At 37.1% G+C, this 19756-nt stretch overlaps 2 protein-coding genes across 2 annotated transcripts; both read left to right on the top strand.

Annotated features, from left to right (window-relative positions):
• The first annotated feature begins 1564 nt into the window (after positions 1 to 1564).
• LOC137100252 (integrin beta-3-like) lies at positions 1565 to 13384 on the top strand. Its single transcript, XM_067477937.1, has 15 exons — positions 1565 to 1758; positions 2762 to 2847; positions 3219 to 3423; positions 3699 to 3951; positions 4111 to 4273; positions 4370 to 4531; positions 4635 to 4730; positions 4834 to 4923; positions 5013 to 5147; positions 5372 to 5801; positions 9410 to 9632; positions 10109 to 10209; positions 10295 to 10414; positions 10751 to 10917; positions 11074 to 13384. The coding sequence occupies exons 1-15, from the start codon at positions 1593 to 1595 to the stop codon at positions 11137 to 11139; spliced, it is 2463 nt and encodes an 820-aa protein (XP_067334038.1). The 5' UTR covers positions 1565 to 1592; the 3' UTR covers positions 11140 to 13384.
• Positions 13385 to 15391: 2007 nt separating this feature from the next.
• Positions 15392 to 19477, top strand: mettl2a (methyltransferase 2A, methylcytidine). Its single transcript, XM_067477940.1, has 9 exons — positions 15392 to 15561; positions 16303 to 16391; positions 16571 to 16839; positions 17514 to 17563; positions 17998 to 18058; positions 18151 to 18290; positions 18397 to 18503; positions 18779 to 18844; positions 18948 to 19477. The coding sequence occupies exons 1-9, from the start codon at positions 15407 to 15409 to the stop codon at positions 19109 to 19111; spliced, it is 1101 nt and encodes a 366-aa protein (XP_067334041.1). The 5' UTR covers positions 15392 to 15406; the 3' UTR covers positions 19112 to 19477.
• The last annotated feature ends 279 nt before the right edge of the window (positions 19478 to 19756 follow it).

Genomic DNA, 19756 nt, shown 5'->3' with positions numbered 1-19756 from the left:
GGAAAAGGGGTTTGATTGTTCACACTGTGTTACCTGCACTGTCCACCCACATTGACAGCTTAATGCCAGCACAACAGTTGATTATTATAGCTTTTCTATTTATTTCTATATTTCTGTCATTTCTTCTAGTGGCAATTCTTGGACACATGTGGCAGTAACTTAGCAACCAGCTGGAGAATAAGAGCGGGTCACAGGGATAAAGATTCAATAAATGGACAAGTGCAGAGATAAGAAGCATTGTCTACTTCTACCAGTTCTATCACATACATATCCAACAGTACCATCACACATGTTCCAATGTCTATTTATACCTCAATGTTTTTGTTATTCTTTGTCTTACGTCTTATATTAGAAACTGGCAAATGTCTGCAGACATATTCATATACATTAAATGAAAGTGGTTTTCTGCAGCAGGCACTTGTCAGATTTATACATTTAATGAGGTGGACATATAGCTTTAATACATTTAATAGGGAATGCATATTACACAAAAACAGCTGTGGCAAAGTCTCCCTAGAGACCCTGGACAGTTAATATATTCCATCATATTTGATTTTCCCACTAGGGGTCCTTCTACCACAATTCCACAACTCAGTGTTTGGTTCTTCAAGTTTAGATAGTCATCTAAGTCCTTTAAAGTAATACTTATAAAGGAATATTTTGGGTTTTCGGGAAGTTTTTGTTTTTTTTTTGTTTTTTGTTTGTTATATGTAAACTCTTCTGTTTAGTCCAGCAGAGAACAGGTTAATATGCAAACTAATTAATATTGAATATAGTGAAAGTAATACAGATTTATTTTATTATGTCAATTGCTGTCTATGTACAGTATGTTTAGATAATAGTCATCCTAAAAAGACTGTATGTGTAATAACCTATAAACTGCCTACATGCACAACAAAACATTGCAGTAAAACCAGCAGTGTGTAACCAGTAATTAATACCACTTTCACATTAAATCAGTTCAGAAATTTAGTTTGATACTGCAGCTCCAGTTCCACACAAATTCTGAACATGTTTTCAGGTTTGCACTAAAAGTGACAAAACAAAGTATATTCATGTTTTTTAAATGTATTTTTTAATGGCCACTTTCCCCATGATGAAAATTATGAACATTGACAATGGAATGGGGAATGTGAAGAATGGGTAAAAGAGTAATTATAAATAAATAAACAACAAGTTAATTTATTTATTGAAACTAAATGCATTCGATTTTTTTGTGAACTATTGGTAATAGTTGACTGCTAAATTGTTCATCCTACTTTTAATGTCATTAAGGAAACACACCACTGCCTTTGATTTAAAATTGGCTATAATCAGAGGTTGGATTGATACTTTTGAAAGTCTGACCATTTGTCTTGAGAAGAATACCAAATAAATCTTTAATGATTGCTGAGCGAGGTATCACTACATACTCCACTTTCACTGTTATGATTGTCTTCTTTCTTTTTTGCAAAGATTTCCCTTGATAATATCATATTTTAATAGAGGTTATCAAACCAAGAAATGGGTTTCAATAAGCTATTCAACCAGCTGTGTGGCAATGCATTGAGTTAGATGGTGAGTATGATCGAGGCTATGAGGCAAGACTATGTATGACCCAACATGTGTTTGGTGAAGATAAGAATGAGGAAAGGAGTCGAAGGAGAGACCAGAGAAAACTACTGTCAAGTCGGCTCCGTTGCTCTGCAGCCATGGTAAACTTTATAGTCCGTCTGGTGATTCTGCTTCTCGTTTTTTCATCGACAACTGAAGTTTTCGGTAAGAATTTTCTTTGGCGTTTTAATTAGCTTTGGGCTATTTTCAAAAGTTTTACCGGCTTAGGAGACCAAGGCGTGTTTCCCCCGACATGTAGTTTAGGGCATCTGTAGCCCACCGCATTTTCTTAACATTTAGAGTGTGTGTTAAAAATGTTCAGTATAATGTTCTCACTCAGAATGAAAAAATAAAATAAGATGTCAATGGAGCTTAATATGAATGGAGCAACACTTTGCTGTAATCGAGTAGCGCTACTCAGCTGAAGCTATTTTCCTTATAAGGGAGTGAAAATAATCAGGATGGGGTTTATCCCAAAAGCGACGTGACCCGCACGGCTTCACGGGCTCAAAAAATGCAAGATCATGGAGATATATATATATAAAAGCAAGAAATAAATAAATAAATCTCAGACTGTATCTGTGCAATACCCCAGTTAAGCAAAGATATAACCGTTTTTACCATAACGTCGACACCATTACACGTATTATTGAATGGGTTGTGTCCCAAATAAAAACATCATACAGTTGGTGCTTGAAAGACTTATCCAATCTACCAGGTGTGTGTATTTACTTAAGGGTGTGATTTTGAAGCTGATATGATTTCAGACTAGTTAAAAGGTTACTATTTTATTTGATATTGTTCTTATGTCTATTCTTTTATGTTGCTGTTTTTTTTTTTTTTTTACAGTTTTTCTTGATATAACTAAATATGTGTGACTGTGCTGCTATAGCTTACTCAATGGAGCCACACCCATAAACAACAGAGTATAACAAAACTAAATATATAACTACCCAAACATGGGTAAATTATCCTGACAGTATTAACATTATGGTAGTTTTTCAAACTAATTTTATGCTACTGAAATATACGTGGATACGATGGCACTTGTACCAGTGAATGTGGTAGCTGGACAAAGCTGCATTATTAGCAAGTGTAGTTTGCACTATTGTCTACATATGTAATTTGCATCAACTATAATGTATAATGTTATATTTGTGTCACACAGGCTCCAACATCTGCACATCACAAGGAGTGACCACTTGTCAGCGGTGCTTGGCTGTTCACCCGAGCTGTGCATGGTGCTCTCAGGAGGTAAAAACACCAGACATACATGCACTTAGTGTCTGGTTGCTCCTCCCAATCATTGCCCAGTAGTGCAAGTTGGAACAAAAACCTCATTTCCCAACCACATTCTCTGTTTTTTTGGTCACTCTCTGATGATAGTTTATGATAATTCTTAAGAATGCATGCTTACATCATGTACCTTCTGAATAGATAGAGAGGAAAATAGGCATTGGAGTATGAATTGCTGTACTTAGGAGATACCTGCTTGGTACTAGGGGGATAGATCAACATGAATCACCAAAAGCAAACATAAAAAGTTTTATTTTAGAGATTGCTTGTATTATTTATTACCTCCTCACACGCTAGATTATTAAACAGAATGGATGTGTTTGTTTTAGGAGTTTGGGAAGGGGGGATCTGGTGCTTCCCGCTGTGACCTGCCACAGAATCTGCTGGTTGCAGGGTGCAGTAAGGAGGCTGTGGAGTTTCCCACCAGCACTGTGACTATCAAGCAGGATGTACCACTCAGTGACAAGGCCTCAGGAACAGCTGATGATGTCACTCAGATCAAGCCTCAAAAACTACGTATAACATTAAGACAAGGTACTTTTACAATCAATTACACATGACACATAAAAATGCTACAAGACATGTATCATCAAACATTGGACACATGAACTACTACTATAATGACACAAAAAATAATTATTATAGTGTGAGACTGTTCATTCCAGAGTGATATAAAGATTGATATTCATTTAAAATTTTATTTAAAAAATTATCCGTCAAAGGGAAATAAAAGGCTGACGAACAGTTGTTGAACTTGTTTATGTGCCGTGCATCTCTCCCTCTATGATGCTCTACTGTTTCCCTCTCAGGTGATGCCAAACGTTTCACTGTATCGGTGAAGCAGGTGGAGGATTACCCCGTTGACCTTTACTATCTGATGGATCTTTCATATTCAATGAATGATGACTTGGCTCGCCTTCGTACCTTGGGCAATGAACTTGCTGTGGCTATGGGCCGCACCACAAGCAACTTACGCATGGGGTTTGGAGCCTTTGTGGACAAGACTACATCCCCTTACATGTACATGTACCCACCAGAGGCAATCACAAACCCTTGCATTGGGTAAGTGAAGAGGTTTTGTTGGTTCTTTGTCCTAGGAGAAGAAGAAGCTGAGATGAAGATTTTCTAATATTCCAAAAAGGCCTGTTCAGATGTGCTTAACAACTTAAAAATGCTTTTTCTCCTTTTCTGATTTCCTTTCATCCCTTAACCTACATACAGAATTTCAGACACATGTCAGGCTCAATTTGGTTTCAAGCATGTGCTGTCACTGACAGACCAGGTAGCGCGCTTCACTGAGGAAGTGAAGAAACAGCAGGTGTCTAGAAACAGAGATGCTCCAGAGGGTGGATTTGATGCCATCATGCAAGCTGTGGTGTGCAAGGTATAAACATTGTAATCATGCTCACCAATGTACAGATAAATGTCTGCATACATACATATTAGTCTTTTCTTCACTTGTTGTCTCCATCATCATTAGGAGAAGATTGGCTGGCGTCCCGATGCCTCACACCTACTGGTGTTTACAACTGATGCCAAAACTCATACCGCTCTGGACGGCCGTATAGCCGGCATTGTCCAGCCTAATGATGGACAGTGTTACCTTGATAGCAACAACATTTACAACAAAACTACGGTTTTGGTAAAATTAGAATTTGTTACATTAATTCTTAATCATTTCTAATAGGGATTTGAGTTTTATAACAGACTGCTTCTCTTGATTTCCTTTTCCCTGTGTCGTTAAGGACTATCCTTCCCTGGCAATTTTGACTGAGAAAATGTCTGAAAACAACATAAATTTAATTTTTGCTGTAACCAGCTATGTGGTGCCACTCTACAAGGTAAATCAACTGTACTGCTGGTGTCACAGCCTGAATTTGTTTTAGTTTGTATATAAAAAAAAGACACTGGGTGATGATCTTGCTATCATATCTTTTCTCCCAGGAGTACAGTCAGCTCATTCAAGGCACAACTGTGGGGACACTGTCCGATGACTCTGGAAATGTGATTCAGCTCATTGAGGAGGCCTATGCGGTAAGGACATCCTGTATTTAGGAGAAGTGAAGCTTTCACATGGGTTGTTTGGCAATATATCTAAGTGATTAAAACTTTATACTGTGCAGAAAATTCGCTCTAAAGTGGAGCTGGAGTTGCTGGGAGTCCCGGAAGAGTTAAATCTCGCCTTTAATGCCACTTGCCTGAAAGGAGAGGTCATACCTGGACTCAAGTCCTGCTCTGGCCTCAAGACTGGTGACACGGTATGCTTTTGTTGAGATACACCTATGCATTTCTTTAGGTATGCATGCCAGCTGAAGAGCAGCTCCCCCATCGGTGTATGAGTGTGTGTGCGATTGTGAGTGTGAATGGGTGAATAAGAAGCAGTGTAAGCAGTGTATTGGCGCTTTGAGTGCCAATATGTAGAAAAGTTCTATATAAGTGCAGACCATTTACCATTTACTATGAGACATTTGCTTTTCTTCAGGTGTCATTCAGTGTGGAGGCTCAGTTGCGTAGCTGCCCTAAGGAGAAGAGCCGAACTTTTACCATAAAGCCTTTAGGCCTCAAGGATTCCCTGGAGGTCACAGTGGACTTTGCCTGTGGTTGTGAATGTGAGGCAAAGGCACAAGTCAACAGCCCCCATTGTAGCACTGGCAATGGGACCTATGAGTGTGGGGTGTGTCAGTGTCAACAGGGTCGTCTGGGCCCAAGATGCGAGTGCTCAGTGGAGGACTACAGGCCTTCTGATGATAATAACTGCATACCAAAGCCAGACGGCCCAGTCTGCAATGGGAGAGGTGACTGTTTGTGTGGACAGTGTTCCTGCCATGCAAATGACTTTGGTCAGGTGTGGGGAAAGTACTGCGAATGTGATGACTTCAACTGCTTGCGCTTCAAAGGGGCACTTTGCTCTGGTGAGTACATCCACAATTTTTTTGTCATTTTCATTGTTGTTCTTTCTGTGACTACCATCAAAAAGGCATTTTGTTATAACAACAATAAGTACATAGACTTGTTTATTTGTAATTTTCCAGTAGCACTACCTAATACCACGTATCTCCACTAAATTGGCTAATAATAATAATAATAATACATGTTATTTAAAAGCACCTTTCAGTTCACTCAAGGTCACTGTACAAAGTACTGTAAAAACTGTAGTGACAGTTATCTCAAAACATAAAGTTAAAATGGTGAGATATGGCTTATTTATAGATATAATTTGTGTTGAGCAGGAAAGTGGCACTTTACTTCTTTTTGTCTGTTAAAGCACAGCGTCTGGTTGTTTCTAATCACTCTCATTAGCTGAAAGGTACTTTTATAAACAATTACCTAATTATGGTTAAAGTATCTTTTAAAATAACTGAGATGTTTAGTCATGGAGGCTGTAGTATCTCAGTGTGTCAAGATAGGCTAGCTTGATTCCGGGGCCCAGAATAAACAAATTCTACAAGTAAACTGAGAGTGAACCGACGGTTTTTCTTCAGTATCAGTCTATAAACACACCTCAGTTAGTTTACATAGTTTCTTGTTACTTAGCTTGACAAATCAAAATCCTCTTCTATTTTAAAATCACTGTCCCATTATGTCTTTGCTTGCATGTAAAGTAGATGGCATGTAAATAATTGTATCACTTAGCTTCTAAATATAAACAGTAATGCTTACAAATGACCAGTTCTCTGTCAGGCCTGTGAACATGGTGTGTGTACTGTTTTAAAGACAAGTCAGAGAACACACCCAAATAATTGGTGTTCTTACCAACGACTGCAGTGCAGCATGATGCTCTGTCACTACAAGTGTGGACAACTAAGTACAGAGTTACTAATTCCCATGTGATAATAGGCTTTGTTATTTGGTAATAATGTAACAATTGTTTGAGTTTTTTATGTGTATCTCTTTGTGTGTGTCTGTGTGTGTCTAAGAAAAGGAATTATGTCACTTGTGTTATTTTGGTCTTAGACAAGGTACATAAAAACAGGTCTCTCAAGTTGCAGCAAGAGAATCGTATCAGCATTTTTGAAGCTTGACCCATACTAAGGACTACATGTTAGGACATCTCTGCCTCTTCTCCACTGATTTTGATTTTTTAAATCCATATTTTGTGAGACCTCCACATGCGTGACAGCACAATACTAAATCACAATTAAAACAAAATCATACATATAGTCCCACAGTAATAGATAGTGGCTTTACTATATAGAATGTGCAACAATATAGATGCACCATGATCCAAGGAGAAGATGTAATGTAAACTGCATTTTCCAGGAACATGACATGCTTGTATGAACAAGAAGGAGTTTACAGTCTTTCTCAAGGGAGGTTCCTTTTCTGAGAAACAGGTATTAAAGGCATTCAGTGATAACACCCAAGACATGGGCACAGACATTTACCCAACCTCCCACAACCCACCTACACACACATACAAAACCATTATTGGTGTAAGACAGTCCACAAAGCAAATTTCAGGAGCATTGTGTGTCAGTACAGTCTTGAAGAACAAGTTTCCCTCAGCTTAAGCTAAATTAGAGTCACCATGACCCACAGCTACAAAAACCTCCATCTCTGTGTTCCCTGTGGCTGTGTATTTCTTTTACTGATGAGAGGCTGGGGGAGCAGTTCAGGGCCAAGGAGCAGGAGACAGCAAGCACAGCCCCAGGGTCCAAAAACATGAGGGAAGAGAAAACAGGAAAGTTTCCATTCCTTTGCTGGCAATTTGCCCAAACTCTTCTCTTTCCAGTCTGTCTCAATTCCCACTTAATTTCATTATGCTCCCTGTCTGTTTTACTGTTCTGTCTTTAGTCCTGTTTTTTCTTTTTAGAATGGACCCTCTGTAAAACCCATTATGTGTGAGAATTAATTGTACATGTATGCGAACAAGACAACTATCCACCTTCATCAATTTATGTAAATTATACCCATTATTACAATGCCAATTTTATCTTGAAACGTTGTAAACAAACAATTTTACAGAACTTTCTTTTCAACGTTTCCTGCATCTCTACAGCTGATATAGTCTCATGTTGAGTGTGTAAAAAATGAAATGTTGTGTAAACCATTATACCGTTTTTTTTACAGGTTCTTCACCCTCCTTAATCAATCAACTCATTAAAAAGATTGTTGAAATCCATATGTCAGAAGATGGATACAAGAACATTTCCTAGTCATTTAATATCTCCTGCAGTAAAGTAATTTCATCTTTAAAAACAAAAGAAGCATGTCAAAAGTATAAATCTGTCTAGAGCAGGACGTCCTCACAAGCCATGTGACTAAGAAGACTTAATGAGGAACCCATAAACACAGCTGTGACTCCTCTAAAAGAGTTATAAGCTTCATAAGCTAAAATGGGAGAGATTGTACAGATAAACTAAAAACCAGGTCTCAGTCATAGTCTCCATGAACTGTTGTTCCTCTCCCATCTCAGCTGCTGAACCAAGACCTAGGTGTCTTGGTGGACTCCCTTTAATTTTTGTCAAAACATAAATGCCACATTAAAATGACAATGATTAAACATTGTTTAAAAAAGGTGAAAACACCCAAGGGGATAATTCTTTCCCTTTTCTCTCTGTATGGGAGACCATTAATCATTAACCAGTGACATCACCGCCAGTGACGATGTCTGATCCCGGTATCGCTATACATAATTTCCAAAAGAAAAGCCATAGTGAACAGGGTGGTGACCTATGAAAAGTTAGAGTTTACAAAACTGAATGGTTTGTTTTGAGCTGTTGTATTTCATGACCAGTCACTAGTCCAGTTTGATCCGTCTGGGCTGTGACTCACACACTTTGCTCTTAGTCATCCAGTGCCAAATCCTGTTTATTTTCCTGCTAATAAAGATTTAGTCTCAGGGGCTCTACCTTTGTTTCTAAAGTAGCTTAATGTTCTAATGTGGGGTGTCTCTGTAATCCAGGGAGAGAAACTTGCCTCCAGATTTTGTCAGCAAGTGGTTGCATTTCATTGCTCCTAGAATGACCTGGCACTGTGTTTTCTCTTCTTCCCTAGAGTCTAATGATGTCCTTGTGTCCCTGTCTGTAAGGAAATAGGAAATCATTAGTATATACTTTCACAGTGGAACGTTCCCTGCCTTTGTTAGAATAGTGTTGATTAAGACCTAATGTTCCCTACTGAGTAAAAATAAAAACTATGAGAAACTAAGTTATGTTATCAGTGCTAAAGAGAATATGTAAATAGTTATGTGAAAACAAACAGCTGCCAACAAAGTTTTGTTTGATGCTACTTTGACTTGAAATAGCATTACTGAATTGAAATGGTATGGATTTATGGCTACAGATGATGATCGTTTAAAATGCAGGTTAGTGTTTTTCAAATAATCAGAAAGAAAGGAAACATAGTAAATTTCAAAAGTAACAGATCAATTACAGACACTAAAAACACGCAGAAACACTCTGATTTTGCTCAGTCCTACCTATATGTTTTTGGGCACTGAAAAACATATTTGAAAAAACAAGCAGGGAAAGATTGGATGAATTATAACATACTTTTGTCATCCTTTTTATTGTTACAGATCATGGGAAATGTAGCTGTGGCTTCTGCCAGTGTGATGCTGGATGGAAAGGAGAAAACTGTAACTGCACTACACGCACAGACACCTGCATGTCCAACATCGGCCTGCTGTGCAGTGGCCGGGGCAACTGTGAGTGTGGAGTTTGTCAGTGCACCCAGCCTGGCGCCTATGGAGCTACCTGTCAGAAGTGCCCCACCTGCCCCGATTCCTGCACTATAAAAAAGTAATAACCTTAACCCTCAAAGAGTAATCTTTTACTTTGTATTTTAACAAACAAAAGAGGGAATTGACAAAATATTCATAATATTGAAAAAGGAGAGTGATTTTGATTTTTTTAAGTAACTACAGGTATAGGATCTGTTGCTTGCTGGCAAAAATACTGTACAGCAAAGAAATTGGAAATGATTTTTCATCAATGATTTTTCAATGAGCATTTCATCATAATAACAAACTACTCCCTCATGTGTTTTAAACAAAATGATTTTGTGTAAAATACAAAAAGGCCAATCCTCTCTTTATGCCTCAATATCATCAACACAGACCCATGCTTATGTACAGTTACTATGCTCTTAGATTTTCTTTTCTTTTAGCTACTCATTTCATATAAAATTAGACCACAGTCTGACACTAATGGGAACCTGCTATATATATACACACAATGTACTTTATAAAGGTAACAGTATGGGACTCTGTTTGCAGGAAGTGCGTTGAGTGTCAGCACTTCAAGAGAGGACAGTACACCAAAGATGACAGCTGCAGTCGAATCTGCAAAGATGAAATAAAAGTAGTTGTTGAACTACGTAAGTACCCTTCTATCTCTAATCCTCTTACCCTCTATTGTAATTTTGACCTGTTGTGGTAATGTTGTGCTATTGTTTATTGCAGTTTTCAGCGATAAAAATGCAGTAAACTGCTCATACAAAGATGAGAATGACTGTGTGGAATACTTCCAGTATTACGAAGATGAAAGTGGCAAATCCATTCTGTATGTGCTCAAAGAACCAGGTACTGAAAGAGTTCATCTTTGAGGCTGTTAGCTGTGCTTATACTAATGTGTTCATAAATGTGATGTCCTCTTATGTGTCGCAAATAATAGGAACAGTGTGTGAATCCTTTAATGTGTTATTATATAAAGAACACATCATCAGCCAGTAAACCACACTCTGTTGCACAACACGAAACCAAACATGCTATTCGTGAAAATGTGAATTATCATGCAACACAGTGACTGACTGGTTGCTTAACATCAAACATGTCCTCCACTGCTTAACAAACATCTGCGAAACAACACTGTAAAGGAACTGCTTTTCTTTTTTTTGCTCCCTTTACTTTACTTCTCAGAATGCCCTCAGGGTCCAGATATTTTAGTGGTACTTTTGGGAGTTGCCGGTGCCATTCTGCTATTGGGTATTGTTGGCCTGCTCATCTGGAAACTACTGGTTACTATCCACGATCGCAAAGAATACAGAAGGTTTGAGGAGGAGAGAGCCAATGCCAAATGGGATACGGTGAGAAATTCATTAAAGTAATAACATTAGCTTCTTACTGCATCTTAGTTCTGTAACAGAATATGACTATTGTCTAATTGTAAAAGTTTTAACCAAAACAAAAACTGGATTTGTTAGAATTTATTAAACAGTGCTACCTCTGTTTTCATTTCCCAGGCCAACAATCCCTTGTATAAAGGAGCTACTTCCACCTTCACCAATGTGACATACAAAGGTAACTAACAACTAAGTACAACAAAAAAACTCAGGGGTAAAGGACAAAGTGGGAGGACAGAGACGGAATGGAATAAGATCCCTTACACACTCACATGAGCAACTACTGTAGAAGATAGCTTCTGCTGTCAATATCATCATGTAATAATTGTACATACTGTAAAAATAACAAAAGCTAATAATATACATGAGAATTGGTCTGGGGAATTTAGGTTTTTGTTTTTACCAGTATATCATGTTGATGACACTATCTAGGTACTGTCCATGCAGTCAGACAGGAGTTCATTAACATCAACAACTATTGACTTAGATAAGGTTTATTACTTACTTATTAAGGTTATGGTCTTCTTAGGAAGCTCTTCGGCCACTGCCATGTTTCTTTGTTTGTTTTTAATTTTTGTATATAAACTACAGTGTTTTGCTTGTTTTACACACATTTGAACATAGAAATAACAATCACAATAACCCAATAATTGTCTAGCTAAAAGTCTTGTTTTTGAAAATATTGTCATTTCCTCTATTTCCGATTTTGCAATGTAAAAAGGAGAAAACCCTCCTAACTGCTGCCTGCTGACTTGGTTTTGATTGTGGTCTGTTATTTTTGAAATGCATTCCAGCATTGGTAACTTTACAGAGGATAACTTGGTAACTATTGCCTGTTTGAAGTTGGGATGATATGTAAGACATAAATAAAAACAGAATGCCCTAATTTGTAAATCTCATCAACCCCAGTTTTATTATGCGCCAAATGTGTTCTATTGGTGAAAGGTCTGGACTGCAGGGTGCCCAGTTCAGCAATCAGACTCTTCTCCTGCAAAGCAATGCTGTTGTGATGGATGCAGTATGTGGTTTAGTATTTTCATGCTGGAAGATGGAAGGCCTTCCCTTAAAGAGACTTTGCCTCGATGGGAGCATATGCTGCTCTAAAACCTCTATGTACTTCTCAGCATTGATGGAGCCTTTCCAGATGTGTAAGCTGCCCACGCCATAGGCACTAATGCAGCCCCACACCATCAGAGATGCAGGCTTTTGAACTGTCCACTTTTACCAAGCTGGATGGTTTTTTCTCTTCCTTAGTCTGCCGAACATGGCATCCATGGTTTCCAAAAAGAATTTCAAATTTTGATACATCTGACCACAGAACAGTTTTCCATTTTGCCTCAGACTATTTTAAATGAGCTTTGGCCCAGAGAACACAGCAGCATTTCTGGATCGTGTTTACATATGGCTTCTTCTTTGCATAATACAGCTTTAATTTACAGTACATTTGTGGTTTTCACAGCAAGCTGTGGTTACAGTTAGTGATTTCTGGAAGTGTTCTGGAAGCCCATGCTGTGATGACCAGTAGAGAATCAGGCCTGTTGTTAATGCAGTGGCACCGGAGGGCTGGAAGAATATGCGCATCCAGTTTTGACCTTCGGCCTTGTCCCCTGCGCACAGTGATTCCTGTTGAATATGGGTTGATGAGATTTCAAAATCATTGCATTCTGTTTTTGTTTACGTTTTACACATCGCCCCAACTTTTTTGGAATTGGGGTTGTATCTATTATCACCTGATTTTGTGTTTCTTATGCTGATATTTCACTGTGTCAACAAAAAACATAAATAATAACTGTTGTAACTGATGAATTGTGAATTGCATGATTGTTTATTGCTTATGATTTTGCTTATTTTCCTTATTGTTTTTACAATGACGAAATGCATAAAGTTTAGCTAACTTTTATTAACTTTTGTGCGAGCTTTAAATTTGGCTTCTATTCAACAAATGTCAACCCTGTCAAACTCCAAATTAAGATCATACTTACAAAAGCTGATTAAAAAAAAAGCGATTCATATGTCAGACCCATAGCAAAAAATGTCTAAAATGTCTATTTAAGTAATCAAATGACATAATATGCATCTAAGATTGTATAAGCATTCCAATAAATATCACCAATACTCATGTATGGGTCACATTTATTCCAAAGTCCTGCTTCATTCAGACAAACAGCAGCCTATTACATGACAAATTACTGTAACAATTAAACAACTAAATATAGATTCTAAAATTAAGGACATGAAGCTTAAAGAGGTACATTTAAAAATACATCTGTGGCAGGTCTTTTTGTTTGTATGTATCACGGTTAATTCAAAGTGTGCATTGTTGGTTGTATTTGTGGATTGTAATAGAAATTTTTCCTCTTGGAAGAATTGTAGACAGAAATCAGCGTGATGAACCATCTCAGTTTAATACATGCCGGCATGGAGAAGAACACATGAATGTTGAGTGTTGTTTCTGACTTGTATCTCTCAAACCCCTTCTATTTATACTTAAACCCAAGAAAGGAACCACCCTCACAAAACATAAATGAAGAAGCCAGGTGCATGCAGTTGACAGTCATCACTCTTGTCCCTTTCTAGATTATCTGAGGATATCAGTAACGAAGTCAATAAAACCCTTTTATTACCCTCTTTTAGATCTTGCGACCCCAGGACTCACTATCTGCTACATTGCTTGGGCCTTGTAACAACAAAGTGCCTGCTGTGATCTCAAACATTCCTCCAAACACGACCCATCCTATGATCTCTTGTCCTCTTTGTGACCTCTTCAATAGCTCATCTTGGTTGATTGTTTGCTAATTATCTAACCATATGTCTAAATTTACTTTCTTCCCTCACAGGATTTTTGGCATTTCTAATTTTTTCTCTTTAATTTACATATTTGACATTAGAAAAAAGATGCGTTAGCAAAATTCTCTCAGAACAATTTCAGTATGAAGTGGGAATATATTACCAAAACAAATGTCACCACATAGTAGTGAGAATTTATCTTTGACATTTTGTCACCATCTATTTATCAAGCCATACAGTATTTCCTGTTGTATGACTCATTGGATATTATGTAGGCTGTTTCCAACTATCTGTTCTTGCACACTTCTCCACTGTCCAGTCTACTGTTACAGCACAACTTTGCAATTTCGCTCTATAATAAAAATTCCACTAATCCACCACATCCTGTTTAGACCAAGACTGACACATGCAACTGTCATACATTTGTAGAGTAAGTTACCAAACACTACATATCTGCTTATTCTAGTATTCTAGACAATATAGACAATATCAAAGTGACTCTTGGGTAAAATATATATACATCACAGTATACATTACTGTAATAAATGGATGACACATACTGGATGATTTTATTAAAATGAGTGTTTGTACTTTTTCAGCAAAACATCTATTAGTATTTAGTCGTTGGTAAAGGATTGCTTTATAACAGAATTAGATGTACAAAGTCTTCTCTTATTAGCTAGTCAATATGTTGACTATTTCCTAACTTAACGGTCATCACAACAACCAGGTCAGCAAACCACTGCTTGCAATACAAACAAAAAATATAGGACTAGTCTTGCAGTCAATAATTTAAGATAATGTAAGTCTTTTCCTTACACTTAAAATACAAAGTTTGAAAGTCACATTTAATGTTTGTGTACTGTATGACTGATCCATCATATGTCCACACATTTATCAGTAAAATTCTATGTCAACATTATAGATATTACATTATTATGTAGTTGTAGTCATTATTGTAGTTGACGCCCAAAGTCTTCCATGATGGCTAATGCCCTAAAGAGAAATCAAGAAATAAAAGTACTCACTAAACTAATAATAATAAAAAAGTGACACCACTGTGTGGGTAAGATGATCCTTACATATGTCTCCCTCTAGTGTATAAACACTGCACTGATGAAATGCTGCAGCACATCTGTACAATAGGCTTTATGATAGATTTAACAGAGCTGACAGTCAGTTTCAGTAGTTATAATGCTAGATATACATACGTTAGGAGGACAAAGTAGTGTCTTCTTCAAATGCCTCGGACAACATGTCATGCATATATTTTAGGAGTTTTAATCGCGACTGTACGTCAAAGTGTTGTGAATTTAATCCGTTCCTCAGCAAAGGAGAAATAGGTCTCGTCCCCTGTAGTCTCCCGCAGGAACAGAGTCTATTGCAGGGGGACAACTGCGCTGAAAACGGACGTTAAATGTGTGTGGCCGGTAAATAGTACATGTTTAGAACAAAATAAAAACAACAAATTTTAATTAAAACTATCGGCTCCACGGTCTATATGGGTTACATCCATCCCATAGTATATAATCCTTTCTCAGCAACTTTTAATGCGAAAATTCTGACTTGCCATGTAGTGTTGTCAGTTTTAACATAAATCTTTCCGATGGCCTTGAACGTGGCATGACCAAAGGCACTGCTTTCCTTCCGTTACGTCAGTTCCAACATGGCGGCGCTCAATAACTTGGTCGGTGTGGAGGGTAGCAGCAGCAGTGATACAGGTGTGATTGTGCTAGATTCAGTCACTGGAGATGTCAAGAGACCTCAATTCGGGACACGTTTCCTCAAGGACCCTCGACAGGTTTTCCAGCACAACGCGTGGTGGGTAACTTATATCAGAAATCTAAAACGGGAGGACAGATGTTGATGCGGATCTTGGTCAGAGACAGTGTCAGGCTAAGATACAATCACGCTACAGCAGTTAAGCAAAACAAATTTTCACTACAATTGGTTGTAGTGAGTATTAAAAGAATGTAAAAACTGTTATTTATGTTTATTAGTTTATTTTTTTCCAATTGGGGGTTTACCAAATGTACGTAAAAAATATTTGGGGCCTGTTTAAGTTAGTATCATGCAAACACGTATGCTGAAAACTTTTTTCAGTTATTCACATTATGATAACTGATAAGCGAGTATGTTATTGTCAATACATTTGTAAGAAAATAGTAAAAAGAAAATCACAATATAACAAAACTTAAGCTGTCATCTTTGGAATTTTTTTTTTTTTTTTTGTTTTACAGAATGTTAAAAAACGGTGAAAAGTTATCTTTTGTCATTTGGTCTAAAAATAACTTTTTTTAATATATATCAACAAATGTTAGACTAAACTATAAATATTAGTTGATTTTTAGTTCTAAATCAGTTCTCCTGTCAAAATTCATAATATAAAGCATTCTGTGTCAAATCTGAATCTAGAGACTGCATAGTTTGCAAATCTATCTCCATTGTTGTCTAAATGTTACATGACCTTAATTTTTAGTATTGCCAGCTTTGACGAGTGTTTCTGTGCTTTTATTTATCACAACAATTAATCCACACCAGATTATCTTATGTTGTCAACAGGGACAATGTGGAATGGACTGAGGAACAGGAAGCAGCTGCTAAGAAGAAAGTTTTAGAAAATGGTCAACCATTACCGCCAGAGAAACAAGGTTGCTTTGTTGTTGCTGACACACGACTCGCATACATAAATCACACAAAATGACAAGTAAACTAAAATTTTAAACTGAAAGATGACATTCACTTTTAATGTAATATCTTAAAGATGATAAGAATGACAAAAGCAGTTTGTTTTTTGTTCTCGATGTTCAACTATCACCTTTTCTTGCAGAGGAATATGACAGTCGGGCAAATGAGTACTGGAATGAATTTTATACAATCCATGAGAATCGTTTCTTCAAAGACCGTCACTGGCTCTTCACAGAATTCCCAGAGTTAGCTCCACAGTGTAGCCTGAATCATGAATCCCATCCTGAAGTCTCTGGCACAGGTGATGTTCAACAGGAAACTTTGGATCAAGAGCATTGCCGAGATGTTGCTGCTCTGCCTCATACTGACCGTGACTTTCCTGGGTCCTCTGCCAAATATCGAATTCTGGAGGTGAGAGAGTAATATGGAAGCAGATTAAAGCAAGAGATTGTTTTTTTATCTCTGAAAATTAAGTCTTGGTTAACATTTTGTGAAAATTATTTTATTTTATTTTTGAAATCAGCATTTGTTGTGTCCCATGATTGTCTAGAACTACACTGTGTAATCTGATACAGTTGATATAGATATAGCTCGAGATGTGGAGAAAACATGTTTAGTTAACACTAAACAATATTTTTTTATATATACTTTTAGAGTGCAGAGAAAATGTTTCAGGCATACGGTCTCACTAAAATGTAGCCCTAATACAAAAAGATAGTTTAAAAAACATTTGTATTAATCTGTTAAAATTGTATTTAAATTGTGACACTCAATCATTGTCCTCAAAAACCCCTGTTCTGCTTGGTTTTCAACTAACCCAGCACAACCCACTGCTGATTACCCAGATGTTTTTCAGTCAGTAACTCCATTCAGTCAGTAACTTTGTCGTTCCCCACTGATTTGATAATTGTCAAAATTATTTTTCTTACTTTTCTGGTAAACTACAAATTAGGAATTAGAGAAGCTTGGCAGTACATTGTTGGCTACTCGTCATTAGAATATGTATGAGGTACTATTTTTTTGGTGAATGCAAACATGAGCTGTCAAAATAATACATTCCTTATAAATTCATGTACATTGCACAGGTTGGCTGTGGTGTGGGGAACACAGTTTTTCCAATACTGAAAACAAACAAGTAAGTTGGGTCAAGACATTGAAATGTTAGCGTTTCATATAATGGCCCTTAAAAGCTCAATACACTTCATCTTAATAAAACACATGCAAATGGACAAAACACAAGCATTGTTGCTAATCTGACAATACAGGGATGTTCAAAAAAACTGTGCAGTGTTTCTGAGCAGAAACTATATAGCATCCAACACCAGTCACTTTGTAGTGCCTCATTTTTTTTTTTCTAAATTCTTAATTAGAAAAATGAAGCTCTCAAATGAAGAATATTTATTAATTTGCTTATGGTTTGTCTATTTGCATATGTTTTTAAATTGCAATGTGTTGAGCTCTTGGGGCCACTGTAGTTTCAAGTCATTTTTGAAAAAGCCATTTCATTTTGTCTGTCTTTCAGTACAATGCACACTGAAAGCTATAGTTGCAGCCTTGTTTTTTTTGCAGTGACCCAGGACTCTTTGTTTACTGCTGTGATTTCTCTAACACTGCTGTGGAGTTAGTTAAGGTGAGATGAATGGGATAATGAAAGAATGATGTGTTGATAGATTCTTTAGCTGGGGGCTAGCCAATTTATAAAACCTTTCCTCTTGTCATCAGACTAATCCAGAATATGACCCAGAGCGCTGCTTTGCCTTTGTTCATGACTTCAGTGATCTGGAAGCCAATTACCCTGTCCCCGATGGAACTCTTGATGTTGTAGTACTGATCTTCGTGCTATCAGCATTGCATCCCAACAAGTATGAACTTCTTTTTCTGCCTCCCTTCCTCTTTTCTGTTATGTTTTTACTCTCTGTGAGACATTAGATACTGAAGTGGTAGTCCTAAAGTTTCACCCTGTTTCAGGATGCATACATCTATCAGTAGACTAGCACGCCTCTTGAAGCCGGGGGGCGTGATGCTTCTCAGGGACTATGGACGCTACGATATGGCACAGCTCCGCTTCAAGAAAGGTAGTCAAGACTGAAGTCCTGTGAAACACTAGTCCAAAAAGCTGTTCACTAACTCCAAATTCAATAAGGAAAAAACATTTTTGTTTTTGTATTACTGTAAAACTACTGCAAATCCACCATTATACATAGATTACACACATCTTAGAAAATATTGTAGAATGCAGTCTGGCTTCAGACGTGTCAGACTGTGTGCAGTTCATATATTGAAATCACATGATTTGATTGTTTGCACATTGCTGACTTATAGGTATGTGGTATCACGTTATTTCTTTTAGGAAGGTGTTTGTCAGAAAACTTTTATGTCCGAGGTGATGGAACAAGAGTTTATTTCTTTACCCAAGGTAAAAATAAGGACATCTTAATGAAGATCTATTGAGATTATTTTGCAGAGCTGTTCTTTAAAACTGTATATAAAACTTATTTCTGTGCTTCTGGTTATTTCAGATGAGCTTCATGAGCTATTCAAAAATGCAGGACTTGAGAAAGTTCAGAACCTTGTGGACAGAAGGCTACAGGTAAACAGAGGGAAACAGCTTACCATGTACAGAGTGTGGATCCAGTGCAAGTACCGCAGGGCTCTATTCAGCCATCAGAAAGAAGCCACTTAAGATGACTTTCAAAAACAACTGAAACTTAGCTAATATCAATGCAGTGCTGGTTTTTCCTGAAGATGTATGGAAGTGAGAAGCTGGTGCAACTGGATGGTGAAAGGCTGTAACGATCTCATAATGTCTCAGGTGCTATAAGGTTAATGGCAAGTGTTCCGGGTAGTGCAGCAATTCTAGCCACGAGTGATAATTTCTCTTTTTATGCTGATGGTTCAATAATCTGAGAAAATACTCCTTACTCCAATATCAATTGATATTTTTTAAATGACCAGTTTTAAAATGAGATGGTGTTTTGTAATAAACAGGAGTGAAACAAGACACTTTAACTTTTTGTATATGCACTATGAATAAAAATATAAAATGTAATCTCTTAAGTATTTATTCATTTTAAATAATGCATTCACAAATTGTTTGTATTGCAAATGAATTATTTACGGTTCCAGTCATTTTTAGCTTTCATGTCAAATATTAAAATGTATAATAATGCTTGAAAAGGCTACTCTGAGGAAAATTGATTAAGTTAGCAATTTGTTGATAATGTGTAAGTACAGTTTGAGGGTGTGAACAACATGGTAATGGCAAATTACTGATCGGTGATCATTTTGGTGGTTGTGTGGGTGGGCGCTGTTTAATTGTATTGTGTAC

The sequence above is a fragment of the Channa argus genome, chromosome 15 (genome assembly GCF_033026475.1).
Source record: "Channa argus isolate prfri chromosome 15, Channa argus male v1.0, whole genome shotgun sequence".
Classification (NCBI taxonomy): domain Eukaryota; kingdom Metazoa; phylum Chordata; class Actinopteri; order Anabantiformes; family Channidae; genus Channa; species Channa argus.
This window is presented reverse-complemented; position numbering and strand designations above follow the sequence as displayed.

Coding starts and splice junctions, on each gene's coding strand:
- LOC137100252 (XM_067477937.1), top strand. CDS start 1,593: ATGACCCAACATGTGTTTGGTGAAGATAAGAATGAGGAAAGGAGTCGA. Junction 10,210..10,294: donor AAAAGTAGTTGTTGAACTAC/GTAAGTACCCTT, acceptor TGTTTATTGCAG/TTTTCAGCGATAAAAATGCA. Junction 10,918..11,073: donor CCAATGCCAAATGGGATACG/GTGAGAAATTCA, acceptor TTCATTTCCCAG/GCCAACAATCCCTTGTATAA.
- mettl2a (XM_067477940.1), top strand. CDS start 15,407: ATGGCGGCGCTCAATAACTTGGTCGGTGTGGAGGGTAGCAGCAGCAGT. Junction 17,564..17,997: donor CCAATACTGAAAACAAACAA/GTAAGTTGGGTC, acceptor TTTTTTTTGCAG/TGACCCAGGACTCTTTGTTT. Junction 18,504..18,778: donor ACAGCTCCGCTTCAAGAAAG/GTAGTCAAGACT, acceptor TATTTCTTTTAG/GAAGGTGTTTGTCAGAAAAC.